General features: G+C 41.5%; 1 protein-coding gene across 1 annotated transcript in view; it reads right to left on the bottom strand.

The window, feature by feature from the left end:
* ADAMTS17 (ADAM metallopeptidase with thrombospondin type 1 motif 17) overlaps window positions 1–16,247 on the bottom strand; it is a 141,922-nt gene extending 125,675 nt beyond the window's left edge. The window contains exons 1-3 of the mRNA XM_066636237.1: window positions 16,230–16,247; window positions 8,267–8,434; window positions 913–996 (exon numbers count right to left, since the gene is read on the bottom strand). Of these exons, the coding sequence (XP_066492334.1) occupies window positions 913–996; window positions 8,267–8,434; window positions 16,230–16,238 (261 nt within the window). The 5' untranslated portion in view covers window positions 16,239–16,247. The remainder of the gene's footprint in view (window positions 1–912; window positions 997–8,266; window positions 8,435–16,229) is intronic.
* Between the last annotated feature and the right edge of the window lie 297 nt (window positions 16,248–16,544).

Here is a 16,544-nt window from a genome sequence, read left to right as displayed (position 1 = left end):
CTGCCAGATTTTGCCTGGGTTCTGCCCTTGACTTCCAAGATTTATTTAAACTTCACCCGTCAACCATTTGATTCCTCCAGGCTCTGACCTGGCTCTGGACAGAAGGAGACAGGTATATCTGAAATCAAATGTTCAGGACTGATGGGGAGGAATGTTTAGGTAATGCATGATGCGAGCCAGCAAAGTCATTGTACAATAATAATAACAACAACAACAACAACTTTATTTATACCCTGCCCTTCTCCCCAAAGAGACCCAGGGCGGCTTACAATGGTTAAAAACAGATTAAAACATGATTTAGCAGCAGATAAAAACATAATAACACATTAATAACAGATAAAAAGTCAGTTAAAAAAGAGCATATAGCAGCAGATCATAAGAAATCAGGCCAGTAAAAAATACTAAAAGATGTAGAAAAGATGTTAAAAAGGCCATGAACTCAGAAGGCTTGTTTAAACAATCCTTGTTTACAAGGATGTTGACTTCCAAATTGGAGGCAGAATATGACCCACTGGTGGACCAAAATCAATTTTGGGCAGTTCACCACTGACACACCTGCTGATCTACCCACCCCTGAAAAACTGTTAAGACATACACTGTTTTGGTACCATCTGCCACACTTGAATTGGAGATTCTGCAGTCTCTCCATTCTCATGTTATTTAATACAAATATAATTTAACTAGGATTGGGTGGAGAGGCAAATCAAAAATAAATCAAGAAATCAATCAATCAAAAATATCACATCTCAGCCCTTATGATGTGGACATACCCCCTTGGAATGATCCTGAATGGACAGCATGCAAGTCATGGAGATTTTGGCTCAGTCCTAAAAATGTCACTATGCCAAGCAGTTGTTTGACTAGAACAACAACAGTGCATAACAGTTGAGTCAAAGCTTTCTAGCAACTTACAGGACGACTTCGAAGAAGAACAAGCTTGGTCACTCGAATATTGACTTTAACTCCAAGGCTCTGGTGCTGAAACATGTTGTACACCTGACAATAGGCAATAATGAGCAATCAGTTCAGACATGATGCTGCTGAATAAACTGAAAGAAACATAAATTTTTATTTTTTATGATTCTTAATAAAATGCAGTTATTTTTTGTCTCCCTGCAAATGGCTTCAGTTCAGAGTGCAATCTGAGGCCAAAATGTACTGAACTCTTTACCAAAAATACAAGGAAGTTATCACTATTAATCATTAATTTGTATTTATGTATTTAAAAAGCACATAATTAAACGACAACAAATTAAAACAAGAATTTGCCAATGTAATACAGTATCAGTAGGAAGAACAAAGAACTGCAGTTCTTTTCCATGTCCAATGCACTGGATGTCAGAACAAAACATTCTCCCTAGAAAAAAAGGCCAATGGAGTCATGTGACTGGAACTCCTGACAACTTACCTTTTTTCAAAAACAAGCTCTTGGGGAAGCTCATTCTGATAAGGGGCCCGACATGGAGCATGACGGGACAACCCACCCTGACTGACATTGCTACTCAAAATTGCCCTCAAACCCACCCTGACTGAAATTGCCACTTTGCCCTCAAAGCCACTGTGACAGAGGGAAAACAATCTGGAAGCATAATTTTTGCACTAAGCTGAAGTCATCTTACATTAACCAAGAAATGAAACACTTTATATCAGTGGTTGTCACAAATTTAACACCGGGACCCACTTTTTAGAATGAGAATCTGTCAGGATCCACCGGAAGTGACATCATCAAGCAGGAAAATTTTTAACAATCTTAGGCTACAATCCTACCCACACTTACCCAGGAGTAAGTCCCATTGACCATCATTGTTAAAAGAATATACATAGTAGCTTGTTAAAAGTACAGGTCTGTAATATTTCCCCAAAAGCAGTCACATCCCATGGGAGCATCAAGTCTAATATATTAAAAATAAAATATTGAAATGGAGACGCACCTGAAATTGGCTCATGGCCCACCTAGTGGGTCCCGACCCACAGTTTGAGAATTACTGGATTATACTGTATGATGGGACTTGGGGCAAGGAAGGGGCAAGGACATGGGGCAAACTGTCCATTTTTAATACTGCATTAAACTTTAATTATAACATTTCTATGCCACTTTTAGCAGCAATGCTGAGTCAGGTAAGCAGTTTAACTTTAGGCAATCTGTAGCCAAACCAAGAATAAGGCAGCTTCATTCATTCATAGGCTTTCTTGCTCCTGTCAGGGTGTGCCACAAACCCCTATGATACACATTGGCTACCCATGGTTTAAAAGATAGTGACTTCCCTAGTGAATCTAGGCTTGAAGTGGAATTGAAATCCAGCTTGCCCAGGTCCAATATATGGGACCAAACCTCCCATTTTGCATTACATAAGCTGAGCACACACCACTAATATCTGATTCATTTGATAGCTTTCATATCCACAGGCAGACAAGAAATCCTTCTAAGTCAGGATCCAAGGACTTAAAACTATTAGGTTAAAACACACACACACACACACACACACACACACACACACCAAACCTTAAGAAGGAAAACTAAAGAAAAGATCCTTCTTCTGGGGAAAATGGGTGGTTAGGAACTATATAATCAAAGGGAATGGGGAGGTCAAAATATGACTTCAAATGCACTGAGAAATGATGAGGGACTGCAACTTATCCAGGTCAGCCCACACTAGTGCAGTCAGAAAGTGAAACAAAATAATGGTGTATTTGGGACACCAGGAAATAGAATGGAAAAGCAATTTCCTTACGCTATTCATGTGCTGTATAACAAAAGAGGTACGAGTGAGTTGAAAATGGTACAAAGGAAGCAAGAAAACACAGCAGGAAACTAGTTTAAATGGTTATCTCCAGATTGCACATTCCAGCCTGGATCCTTCACCTCTCTGAATTCACATTCAGTTCAGTGTTGTATTTTTGGCATTCCTAGGTTAGACAGCTGCCTCAGGACCCAACTTACGTTAAACACGTAGTTTGCCCTTGTGAGTCCGTTTCAAAACTGAGGCACAATCAAGGTTAGGTACAAAGTAAGGATTTATTTAAACCCTTTTCCTGTCACCTCCCTCCCCCTGCTATTTGTTCAGCTGCTATTTATTTGGGGAGGAAAGCTGCATTGGCCCTAACCTAGTGATTTTCAACCTTTTTCATTTCACAGCACACTGACAAGGCGCTAAAATTGTCAAAGCAAACCGTCGGGTTTTTTTTTACCATTGACAAGGTGCAACATGCTGCTGTGGGAGGCTCAAAATTCCCCAACTGCCCTACTAATAAATGACCCTCCCCAAAGTCCTGTAGCATCACTGCGGACCATCTGCGGCACACCAGTGTGCCATGGCACAGGGGTTGAAAATCACTGACAACAAGGTTGGAAAAACTACAGCTGCCAGCACTCCTTATGACTGGCACATAACCGTTGCAGAATGCCTGGCAAAGGGGAAGAGGAAGGGAGATCCTTCCATAGTTGCCACTGAGCAACAAGTAAGTGACGGAAAGGGACTGGCAGGCAGAAGGTGGGCAGGTAAACAGGATGCTAGACTTTTACCAGGGGAGAGGTGTTGAGGAGGAATCAGACCTTGCACTTTCCAGTGGCATTACCAGGATAGTGACAGGATCCAGTGAAAACAGGCTTGAAATCTAGTTTGAAATAAATGCCTTATGCACAGTTCAGAATGAATCATTCTTTTTTCCAAGTCAATTTTTGCACCTTCGTGGCTAGAAGGATTGGGAATAGCCTTATTTCATTTATTTCTGTCCTGCCTCACTATTCTTGCTGCCCCGCTGTTCAAATTACTGAATTGTTTTTATTTTGTGTTCTTTGCACTGTTGTAAGCCACTCCCTTTGGGAGAGTCCCTTTGGGATGAACGAGAGAGATATGATTGATAAAGACTCACAGACCACGCAGCACATGATAATTTGTTGAGTACCACAATGTCTCTACATTTAAACCTTCCTGATTCCACCTTAACTGCCCCTGAATCAACAGGCCCCTCCTGGCTCTGCTCCTCTATCTACAATACATAAGAAAACCCCTACTGGGTCAGGCCAAAGGCCAACATAGTCCAGCATTCCGATTTCCACAGTGGCCGATCCGGGAAGCCCAGAATCAGCAGAATAGGCATTGCTTCTTTGCAACTGGTATTCAGAAGCACACTGCAACTCATTTGTGAGCCTGGCCCCTGTGATGCCTAGGGCCAAGTTTGCAGAATGCTGCCCCCCCAAATGTTGCCCCCCATCACATCTGGGGGGGAGCCTCTGGAGGCCCAGAAAAGGCAGCGTGCGGCCTCCACCTGCCCTCTGAAAGCCTTCTTTGGCTTTCACCTAAAAACCAGAAGTGGGGTTTTAAGCCTTCCGGGGTTCTCAGTACAGGGCCTCTGTATAGGACACCACAGAGGAGTGGGTGAAGGCACAGTGCCACCTCCTCCCCTGTGCCATCCAGGGTATTTGCAACCCTTGCCCCCCCCCCGGTACGCCGGTGCTGCAATTGAACCTGAAAGTAGCACGAAGCCATCAACAGAGCTGTTCACCATGTACCTGTCAAATCCCCTTTTAAAGCCACCCAAGCTAGCAACTGTCACTACATCTTGTGGCAACGATTCTACTTGACTCCATCTTGATGCCACTTAACCTGGTTCTACCCAGGGAGCCAGTATTTTTGACAACAAGAGACGGTAACCCTTCACAGCACTACTCAGATTTTTGCTGCTCCTGTTCTATAGCTTGCCCTTGTTTGAGTGACCTAGAGGAAAACCTTGCCCTTCCTAAAATAGCAGCCAGTGGCCCTCATCTGGCAAAACTGCAGCCCAACTGCTCATTATCCTACCCAATTATATCCAACTTCAGTCATCTTTAAATGGTTCAGGCATCCCTAATCATAGAACTGAGCTGCAATTTTAAAATGGCTTTCTAAGGCATCTGCACCTATAGTGGCCTGCAAGAAGGTCTCGATTTCTAAGACCGCAGGACAGCAAAGTGAAAAAGAATGCTTCCTTCTGTAATTTGTAGTCTGATGGACCTAAACAATTCCATTTTTAAAAACAGACGTGTACTTTCTCTTCGGTTTTGAAATGAACTTGTCTCTGTTTCAGGAAAGACCACAGGCTGACTTAAGTCATTGTAAATGTATATTCTTAGCTCAGCTGCAGCTGTTGCTGAACTATGTGATTAATTTAAGACTCTCCTGAAGCAGCAAGCAGTAACATGAAATTAGTGATCCCTTGAACATTATTAAAAAGGAAAGTTTATACGTTAGAGCTTTTGGAATAAAGTTGGGTTTCCCTTTGTAGTTTCCTCTTGGATTCTAAATCACCCTGTTAAGCCTAATTTTTTCACTTCCAGATGCCTCATCGTGGCAAAGTCATATGGGAAATAATTGTTATTTTCATCAAAATGCACTCATCTATTTTGAGGATTGTGTTTTTATTCCGTAGGGCACAATTAAGAGTTCCAAAAAGCAGTTAGGCTACAATCTTGAACACAATTTCTACACAGTAATCCCCACTAAACACAGTGGGACTTACTTCTGAGTAAACATGCAGAGTTTTTTTCTTGCTTACATCTTTAAGCTTATATCTAGGAAAACATTTTTAGATTGATCTGTTCAGGAGAAGAGTTTTAAAAGCACAGTATCTATTATGGCTTGTTCCTTTCTCCTTGATGATTTAAATAATATTATAATGAAGAACATTATTACTTATACCAGGGGTGTTTTGAGAATTCAACCCTGGGAGACTTAAAAAAACATTCCCAATTCAAATGCTTGCAAGCAGGATTGGAGCAAAAACAGTCCTGCTTGCACACTAATTTGGATAATGGGGAGATCAGTAAAAAAGGAGACGGAAGCTAAAGACATGGGTAAAAAGGGCCCTGAGCAAGAAAATCTACTGAAGAACTACATATTATGTTAAGCCATTTTTAATGCTGACAGCCTTAAAAAAATCTATCTAGCAGTCGTAGTTGGGACAATCGGGATAGGAACTAAAGTGTGGAGAAGGGGAGCTTCAATCTTTTGTCCACATCATGATCTCAATCAGGATTGGGTCTCCATGCCTGCTACTTGCTACAGGAGGAAAGCTCCCACTGGCTACCTGGTTAGGGACCATGGCAGGTATGAAGGGTTAAAACCCCCCCTCCCATTACCCTGCAGACCCAAGTCCAGATTCATAAAGCAAGACTTCTTTAGGGTACAGGATCAAAGCCTAAAAGACATAAAAGCAGCAGTTTGGCTTTAGGGGTTCACCATTCAATGTGTGCCCTTTGAAAGAGATTTTATTTTGGGTTGCATCTAACTTGAAATCCATATCCTCATTCAGCAGCTGCAAAAATATAACCATATTCTGTAATCCTGGCACACGCACACGCGCTCTCTCTCTCTCTCTCTTTCTCTCTCAACAGATATTAAATTGCTTTAAGCAGATCTCCACTTTAAAACATCTATAAATATAATGTGTGTTCTAATAAGCCATTTTAAATCTTACTTTGTGGTTTGACAGTAAACGTAATGCCTTACAGTGAGAAGCCAAATTAATAAATCCTCTACCAGCAATGCTCTATTTGCTTTAATCCTGGCACACATGCCAATATTAACATTCTGGTTTCTTTTAGAGGCAGGTCTTCAGCCTGCCATACTAGCAGAAAGAGAAGAACAGGATGCTGTAGGGCCAAAACCTGCAGATTATCAACATTCTTCAGAGGCACACAGTATTCCTACACTGGCAAGGACAGAAATAGAGGTGTACAATAATTTTACTTTAATTGACTTTAATTTTACTTATTCTATTAGTTTTTTTAATTTAAAAACACATTCACTTAGTTATTCATTTGTAAAAATCACATTTGTTGTTTTACTTTTTAGTTACCAAAATGTTTTTGTTTCTTTGTCTTTTAACAAATGTCATTCCCCCCACCCCCAAATTGCCAGGCATTGCATTATTCCAGTCATCCACCAGTGTGGCAAATTTGGGGGTCTGATTCAGCAAGGCCCTTTTAATGGTCTAGGAGCATCACTTGCTTTTAAAATGCAGACTAAGCAAATGATTTAGCACTATTTGAAAAGGCATTCACAATGCTGCTCTAGCAAGCTGAAGCAGATGACTCTGCTTCAGAGCAAACTGTTAATGCCTCACAATTCTGCAGATAGCCTGAAATTGGTGAAGGGGACTTCTGCTTGGCTAATAACGGCAATTTTCCAAACTCTACCCAAGAGTGTACAAATACAGACCAGAACATCGTAAGGGAGATGGAGTGGAACAACGCACTAAAATACACAACCATAATACACATACATGCAGCCCAATACTATCCCCTGTGGCCACCAGTATACCCAGCCTTGCATTAGTGGAAGCTGCTTTATAGCAATTGCAAAGCAGCCTGTGCCCATACACACTGTCAGGGAGTCTGGAGCAACATCCCTTGCACTGCCAGACAGCCAAAAATCCATCAGCCCAAGTAAGCCAGTGGAGGGAGTTGGAGGGAGGTGGGGAAGGGGTTGAAAGGAGTGGGCGGAACAGGGTGGTGATGGGATGGGGGGAGAGCAGACTGGGCCCAGGAGAGGGGTGGGTTCAGGGGGGCAGCACACACCGAATCTTAACCCCCTTTCTGGGCCTGATCCACTTTCACGGAACAACTTGGACTTGCAGCAGCGCTATTGGAAGACCTTCAGCAGCCAAAAATCACCCAGGTGCATTGCCACGTAGGGATTTAGGTAGGACTGGGCTGCCTGTTTATTCGCTATTCCAACATGAGTTGGTTCATCCCCCACTCTTGCACTGTTCTTTGACATTATTACAATGATACTTCTGTCTGTAATTTCCCTTGGAGACAGTAAGAGAGGCTACTTCTGAGAAGCTCCCCCATCATTTGGAAAATAAGAGAGGGGAACAGACTTAATCTCTTTTGCAAAAAAATTGTATCATGCAAACAGCACAGAAATAAAAAGGTTAGAGGATGCATGCATATAAGAGAACCTCCCAACACTAACATCCTGTTAGAGCAAGCGTGGGATGAGCAAGACAAGAATGTTGTCCGTGATCCAAGAACCCACTCTATCAACCACAACTAGAAGGTTCCCTGGAGGACTCAGCTTACATGGAATTATTCCGGTGCTGAAATGGTTGCGTGGCATATGCAAGTTTAAGATGCAAGACACGGTGGAAGGACATTTCTAAAAACGCTTCTGCTGTTCCACATCAGAATTAAAACAGAAGCCAACCTCAAACCAAAAGCCATCATTGTCAGACTAGTTTTGACTCCAGACACTCAACTCCAGGAACCAAGGCAAGTACCTACCATGTTCATGACAGTGAGAATGAATCGCTGAGCTGCGTCAGCACCGTGGTACTGAACCATGTCAGCATCTGCCACCACAAGTGTTTCCACTGTGTATTCACTGGTGAGCCGAATGGCATTCCTTCGTTCCCTCCAGTCTTTGGTCACCTTTGCCTTCTTTTGCCTCTTCTTTTCTAGAAAACAAAGTACATGTTTAGAAGCTTCTTCCGTCTGTATTAATGTTCAATCATCAGAACGTTTAATACAAACATTCTGATGATTGAACTTGTTACTAAAAAATAACAACAGCTGCACATACTGTTTAAACAGGATAAAAATTTATAGTGCAATCCTAGGCACATTTCCCAAGAAAGAAGACTCATGAAATTCAGTGGGGTTTATTCCCAAGTAAGTGTGGATAAGATTATTCCCATTTCACTTATGCCTCTCTTACAGCCCAGCCCTATCTCCCTTCCCAAATTCTATGGCCCAATGTTTCTCAAACTGTGGGTTGGGACCCAGTAGTTGGGTCACAAGCCAATTTCAGGTGGGTCCCCATTCATATCAATATTTTATTGTTAATCTATTAGAGTTGATGCTACCATGGTACGTGACTGCATTTGGGGAAATGTTACAGACCTATGTATATTTAACAAGCTACTTTAACAAGTAAACAAGTACTTTAACAAGCTATATTTAACAAGCTACAAGCTAATTTAACAAGCTACTATGTATATGCTTTTAAGAGTACAATCCTAACCAGGTCTACTTAGAAGTCCTATTTTGTTCAATGGGGCTTACTCTCAGGAAAGTGTGGTTAGGATTGCAGCCTAACAATGATAGTAAATGGGTCTTACTCCTGGGTAAATGTGGGTAGGATTTCAGCCTAGGATTGCAAAAAATTTTCCTGCTTGATGATGTCACTTCCGGTCATGACATCACTTCCGGTGGGTCCTGACAGATAAAGTGGGTCCCGGTGCTAAATGTGTGAGAACCACTGCTATAGCCGATTCCCTAGCTCTCATTACACTTTCCTCAGTACAATTCACTTGTGCTTATGAAAACACTATTTATAAAAAGAACAGCAAATGGAAAGACAAGGCAAGAAAGAGAAGGAAAAAAAATAGGATGCTGCTGTGGAATTCTGTTCAGACTCAACTTCAGTAATTCACTTCATAGCACCTGAAACTTTTCACTACAGTTCCTCTTGCGATAATCACTTTCTCATTTTATTTACTTGAGGAATTTATATCCCACCTTTCCTATGCCAAAGCAAATGCCCAAGGCGGCTTACAAAGCTCCACAATAAAGTTCAAACAGGTAAGAAGCATTAAAAACATTAGGCAACATGACAGCTTCTTGTCTTACAAAACAGGCAGTTTAGATTTTGTTGAGTGAGAAGGAAAAAAGAGAAAGTTTTGTTTAAAAAAAAACAACAACCAAACAGAGTGCAGGTTTGGAAATGAACCTTATTCAGGTTGCAGTTCTCAATTTGCAAGAGTTTATACTGCGGGATGATTCTGATTTTTCCACAAGCTGTTTACTGGCTCTCTTACATAAGAGAATTTCCATTTCCTAACCAGAGCAGAAAAAGCATTCCTTTCCTGCAAAACAGGCAGCCTAAGCATGTCTCTTTTAAATAATATAACTGCCACAACTCCTGCCGTCCTTGTAGGCCCCTCGATGCACACCTGAAATCGATATCAACCCTCCTGTTCATTCATATATCCATTCAGTCTCCTCAGTGCATGCTTTCTGCACGGCCAGCCCATCCTCTGTTAAATTGTCTGCCAGCCGTTCTGCTATGTTGCTTTTCTGCCCGAGGCACCAACTATCATCACTCCGTATAGCTTCTCTTCCCCCTCTCCTAAACTGAAACAACAGGCAAGAAATTGAAGTCTCCCCCCCTTTCCTTCTGAAAGAACAAAGAGAGAGAGAGAACGAGAACTCACATAGTGAAAATACCCAGTTGAGATAAAGATCAGCCATACATACTCAGAAGGGGGGAAAAAGATAATTTTGAGATAGTCACAAATAATAGTTGGTTACATGCTGGTGGCTAAAATTTCCACCAGGCTTGCCTGGACAAGCACTCATCCATCAGCATGCAGGAGGTGTGTGTTCAGCCAGAGGATATAAATTATTACTGTCAGATACACAGCCCACCCTATCCCCAAAGACTTAAGATAAGTGTTAGCCATTTTCCATAAGAGGGTCAAACAACAATGGGCTTGCAAACCAGGCTCCACTTTATAGAATGACAATCTGTCGGGACCCAGTGGAAGTGATGTCATTAACCTAGAAGTGATGTCATGGCCGAAAGTGATATCATCAAGCAGGAAAAAATTTTAACAATCCTAGGCTGCAATCCTATCTGCGCTTACCAGGAGTAAGCCCCATTGACTATCATTGTTAAAAGCATATACATTGTAGACAGTTACACTCACACTCTTGTAGTAGGTAGTATGGCCTGGCCTACTAGTAGCCAACACACACTCTTGTAGTAGGTAGCCTAGTCTGGCTACCACATACATACTAGTAGCCAACACATACTCAACTACACACATACCTACCCAAGTAGTAGGTAGCGTGGCCTGGCCTACTAACTACAAAATGTTACTCTTTTTAGCAGGGGGAGAGTAACTGGCCCTCCTCACCCCAGCAGTGTCTCTTCTAGTGACTATCTGCTGGTGTTCTTTTGCATTTTTTTAGATTGTGAGCCCTATTGGGCATTAGTTATTTGATTTTTCTCTGTAAACCGCTTTGTGAACTTTTAGTTGAAAAGCGGTATATAAATACTGTTTTTAATAATGTTTCATCACAGCCAGCTTATGAAAAACACAGAACTGTCAGTGATGCCAGCTGTCAAAAAAAAACATTTTTTTTCATTAAAACAAGGCAGGAGAAGTTTGGCAACCACCTGAGGCAAACTTGAAGATGCTTGAGACACAGGCATGCTGGAAGTTGGCAGCCATGACAGCTGGCATTTGGTGCGCCTTCACCTCCAGTGCCTGCTTGCTCCTCACCAGATGATGCAAGTGTGAGGAGAGTTCTGTGGAACTTTTCAAAATGTTTCTTCAAATACTTTTCTTTGCCCCTATTCCCTCACCCGCCAGCCTGTTCTCCTTGGCTGAGACTTTATATTTAATTTTCCTTTATTCCAACAAATAAACAAATAAACCCCCTGACAGTAATTCTTGCCTCACATCCCAAAGTGACTGTATTAGGTAAGGCTGAGCTGGACACAAGTCAAAAAAAACCTTTGCCTGGCAATGAACAAGGTGTGAAAATGCTGGAGAGACCGAGAGCGAGAGAGCGAGAGAGCGAGAGAGCGAGAGAGCGAGAGAGCGAGAGAAAGAAAGAAAGAAAGAAAGAAAGAAAGAAAGAAAGAAAGAAAGAAAGAAAGAATTGCGCAGCAGAGTACCAGGCACCAAAGCAACATCCGTCCCATTTATATTGCTGAAAGTGCTGCTTGGTCCTTTCTGCCAGCGACCCAGCGGCAAGTGAGAAGGGAACCCAGCTGTAGCTCTGCAGACAGATTGACTCTTCCATGCTGGCCCCAAGTGCATTAAAGCAAGCAATCTTCAGTGTAATCCCTATTAATGTAAGCAAATACCTTGGACTGCCCAGGCAGCAGAGCTGCTGACTAAGGACCTGCCAAGTGACAGCCAAGCCATCATTTCATACTCCCGCTCCAGCTGTTCAGCAACCTTCTCTTGGGAAAGGGAGAGTGAGGTGCTGCCACCGGAGATAAATCAACATGAGCAAGTTTATGGTGGGTTCGCATGAATTTTGGGTGCCGATTCACAAAATGGAATCAATATTGCCCTATCATGTCTAGTTTCGGAGATATGGCATAGCCTTGTTAGTGAATGCTTCAAGCAGCTTCTTTATGAGGAAGCCACAGCATAGGTCATGTTGGACTTCAGAGAGTATAACGAAGAGGGTGGCCAGGTTGGAGGCCCCAGGTGCCAGGCTGCACGGGGGGGGGGTGTCCAAGAGATGGCCCCCAAGATGGCAGTAGCAGCAGGGATGACCCTGGCTGCAGCCATGATTTGGCTAGCACTAGCTGGAGCCACTCACAAGAGAAGCATGTTCATTGGTACGATTATTCATATAAAGTTACAAAGTTGTATATAAAAATACTATATATATTATTATTAATTATTATTAACAGTATTTATATACCGCTTTTCAACTAAAAGTTCACAAAGTGGTTTACAGAGAAAAATCAAATAACTAAATGGCCCCCTGTCCCAAAAGGGCTCACAATCTAAAAAGATGCAAATGAATACCAGCAGACAGCCACTAGAACAGACAGTGCTGGGGTGAGGTGGTCCAGTTACTCTCCCCCTGCTAAAAAAAAAAGGAGCACCCACTTGAAAAAGTGCCTCTTACCCAATTAGCAGGGGTAATTTATATATATTTATAAATGTATATGTATATATATACTATACATATGCCATACTATATGTACTATAGTACATACAATATAGTACATATAGTATAGTACATATAGTATACATATAGTATAGTACATATAGTACTATAGTAGTATATATGTATATATAGTAATATGTATGTATATGTATGTATAGTAGTAGTGTATATGTATGTTCATAGTATAGTAGTAGTAGATGTATAGTAGTATAGTACTATAGTATAGTATACATATAGTACTATATACTATAGTATATGTAAATATATACTATATATATTTATATATGTGTATATATATATATATACACACACACACACATTTTATATATATATATATATATATATATATATATATATATATATATATATATATAATTGTTATTTATAATATACACTTAAACATATTTATTATTATCATTATTCATTTCATATCATAACTACTACCAAAAATAATTTTGTCATAAAGGCCCAAAATTCAGGGGCCCCAGTGCCAAATGACCTTGGCACGTCACTGTCCCATAAGAAATCTAGCTTTTGTTCAGGAACAACCTGCATTTGCATTAGATTTAAAATGAACCAGAACAGGAGAAAAGGAACTGCAGGTGTACATACAAGATGGCTGACAATTCCACACACCCTATGAACTTTTGAATTAATGACAACTGGCATAAGCCTCCATAAATAAATGAACTTGTTAATATTTCAAGATATACTTCCTAATATGGGCTAATAGTGCTTTCATTACATTGCTGGCTATTTTTAGCATGCCGAGCCCTTGGCCATAACAATGACATTTTTGGGCCAAGTTAAACCTAAAAGAAAAAAAATACATGGTGGAGAAACTTTACATTTATTCTCTAAATTAAACATTTAGAATATTTCTATGTTCTATTTCTATGTCTCTATGTTCTATGTTCATTTCTATTTCTATGTTAAATATTTCTATCACATGGTGGAGAATATAATACTGGACTAAAATGCAGATAAAATTTATAATTGTTTGGGGGGGAAATGCTTGATAGTTGATACCTGGAAGTGTATACATGGTCCTCAGAAAAAGTCAATACTAGAACTTCTTTGGGGGATTTTAAATACTAGTTTTCTCTTTCAAAACACATCCTCAGCTGTGGAAATGGAGTGATGGGCATATACATTTCAAGGGTGAAAGCCCTCCGTGGAATCTGAGATCCACCTCTGTACAGTTTTCATTAATATCCACAGAAATGTTAAACCAGGCACTCAAATATCCATTTGCTTGATTAACCCAGTTGATTAAAACATGGTCTGGGTCAACAGGTATTATAATGTAATGTCTTTATTCTAGAAAGCATTATAGCAAAAAAAAAACCAGTGGGGTGGGGCAATGGTACATCACCATGCCCACAGCCTGGGGCGATTCCCCGTCCACTGCATGGGAGGAGTTCTGTGCTGGCCTCCCACATCAGGTGATACAAATCCTAGTGACGCCACTGATCACTTGGGAGCAGTCTTATTCCCAGTATGAAGAGAAATTCTGTCATTCAAGTCAACATGGGTTTAACCCAATTCTCATACTTCTACCAAGTCAGGTCCTTGTTCAGTGTGTGGCAGGGGGAAGCGGCAAGAGTGACGGAGAAAGGGTGATCACTAACCACTAAGGCACTGCACCCTTTTGGTTCCTTCTTGCTCCTATCTCAAAGCAACAGGGCATCTACAAGCCTGTAGAATCCTCATTGCTGCTCCACCCAAGCCAACAGCATGCTGTGCAACCCTCCAACATTCTTTTGAGAACGTGCACGAGAGAGCAAGATCGGTAATGGCGGACAAGCTGGCTCTCACAAAGCCTCCCCCGCTACTGATGTTGTCACAGAAGACCTTGTTATGCGCTTGTGAAGACACAGCGTTCCTTAAGACCCTCTAAAACCACTGGCCTAGAGTTGGATTCCCAAAAAGTTAGTCATGCTTAAGCAGCATTGAAATCAATAACTTCAGTTCCATTAATTTCAGTGGAACTTTAGGCCACTTCCTCTGGAGCCAACACATTATGTTTACATTAAAAAAAATAAACACTCACACCCAGTGGTGTTACCAATTAATAAAGCTCACTTGTTAAAAAAAGAGGTTGCTCTCCTTACAATAAATTCCTTTCTCTATGAGTAGAATGACTGTAGGCTTTAAATGATGACTGTGGTTCAGCTGAGCTGAATTTAAGGCAGCTGCATATTTTGAAGAAATTTATGAGCTTGGTGTCATAAGCATTAAATGCTAATCTCTCCTCGGAAGACGATCCGGCTTGTTTTGTGCTCTCAAGCTGTATTTTATAGACCTTTATACATAATGGGAGTTTAAAACATCACCTGAGATATTTGGGAAAGTGATTAAGGAACGTCACATTTCACAGAAAAAAACAGTCCATACACAGCCTGCTTCAGAGGGTGTGCTTTGCTTTTATAACGTGGCTTGATGTTTTCATGTGTTACCCTAAAATGGCTTTTAATTTCACTGCAACTCTACAACTGAATGAGCAGACTCCAAGCTGGGGGACCACATTTTAAAAAAAAATAATACTCGGTGGCTACCAATGTGGACTGGGCGCAAAATGGTAAAGCTCAGGGGGCAAAGATAATCACGGCATCCCATCAGACGTACACTAGAATAACCTACATATACTAATCTACATCTAATTTACTACAGATCAGGGATTCCAACACAAAACTAGCCCAGAGAGCTTCACAAAGATCTGATCAAAGGCAACCAGTTCACATTCCTATTACACAAACAAGGTACGCTTTCATCCCAATCCTATCAGGCTGTAGCTCTTTGTGAAAGCAGGAGACACTTCTGCTCTTGCAAAATGGGCACGGAAAGCGCATGGAGCACTCTGTTGGTGGCCATTTCGGGAGCGCTGCCAGTACGCCCCATTTGTTGCCAGACCTATCCATGGCTGCCAGAACATGTAAGGCTGCAGAGGGGGGCGAAATGGGGCAGAGAGTGGGGAGAAACGGGAGTGTGGGGAGTCTGTGGAAGGGAGTGGATCTGGCTGTGGATCCAGCTGGATCCAGCATACTTTTTGGCCCAGCTGTACCAATGGGAGGGGAAAGAATAGGATTGGGCTCTGAGGCTATGACCTGAGCACAAAGCCAGCCGTGGCAAAGAATTATTATTTTTAAATACACAACTTGACTTGCTCTTGTAAAACTACTGGAATTCAGAAGCCTTTGCCAGTCTTATGCAAATTACCCAGAGATCTGTCAGTAGAGCCCATTCTACTCTACAATAGTCAAATTAATTCCTGAACTATGAAAAACATCTCCATATATAATTTTCTTCAGCCACATCCTGAGTATGCATCTGGATGAAATTTGATGACCCAAATACCAAGCACTGGAATCAGAGGTCTCTCATGGATGTCTGGCCAACTCCTTCCCTCTGCTGCACAGATGGGTGCAGTCACACTAATGGGGGCCTTTGATTCTCATGAGAACTTTTAGAAAGGTGTGATGAGATCACCTGGTCTGCACCATGTCACCAGGAATCTGTGCGTCACAGCTGATTAGGATTTTACTTCCGTCATCTCCTCTGACTTCTAAACTCCTTGTGCACAAAAAGTTAATCCAAACAAGATAGGAGTCAATTAGGTCATTAACAAACCAAGGCTACAATCCTATCCACACTTTTCTGGGAATTAGCCCCATTGACTATAATAGGACTTCTGAGTAAACCCACATAGAATTGGGCTCTCAGCCTATTAGAAGCTATTTTCTACTACATCCTTTGCCCAAGCAGCTCAAGGCAGCACACGGGATTCTCTTTCCTTTCTTTTTATCCTCACAACAGCCCTGTGAGATAGGTTGGGTTGAAAGAGAGTGACCCACTCAGA

Source organism: Tiliqua scincoides, chromosome 8 (genome assembly GCF_035046505.1).
Source record: "Tiliqua scincoides isolate rTilSci1 chromosome 8, rTilSci1.hap2, whole genome shotgun sequence".
Lineage (NCBI taxonomy): Eukaryota > Metazoa > Chordata > Lepidosauria > Squamata > Scincidae > Tiliqua > Tiliqua scincoides.
Note: the sequence above shows the minus strand (reverse complement) of the source record. Positions and strands in the feature narration are given on the sequence as shown.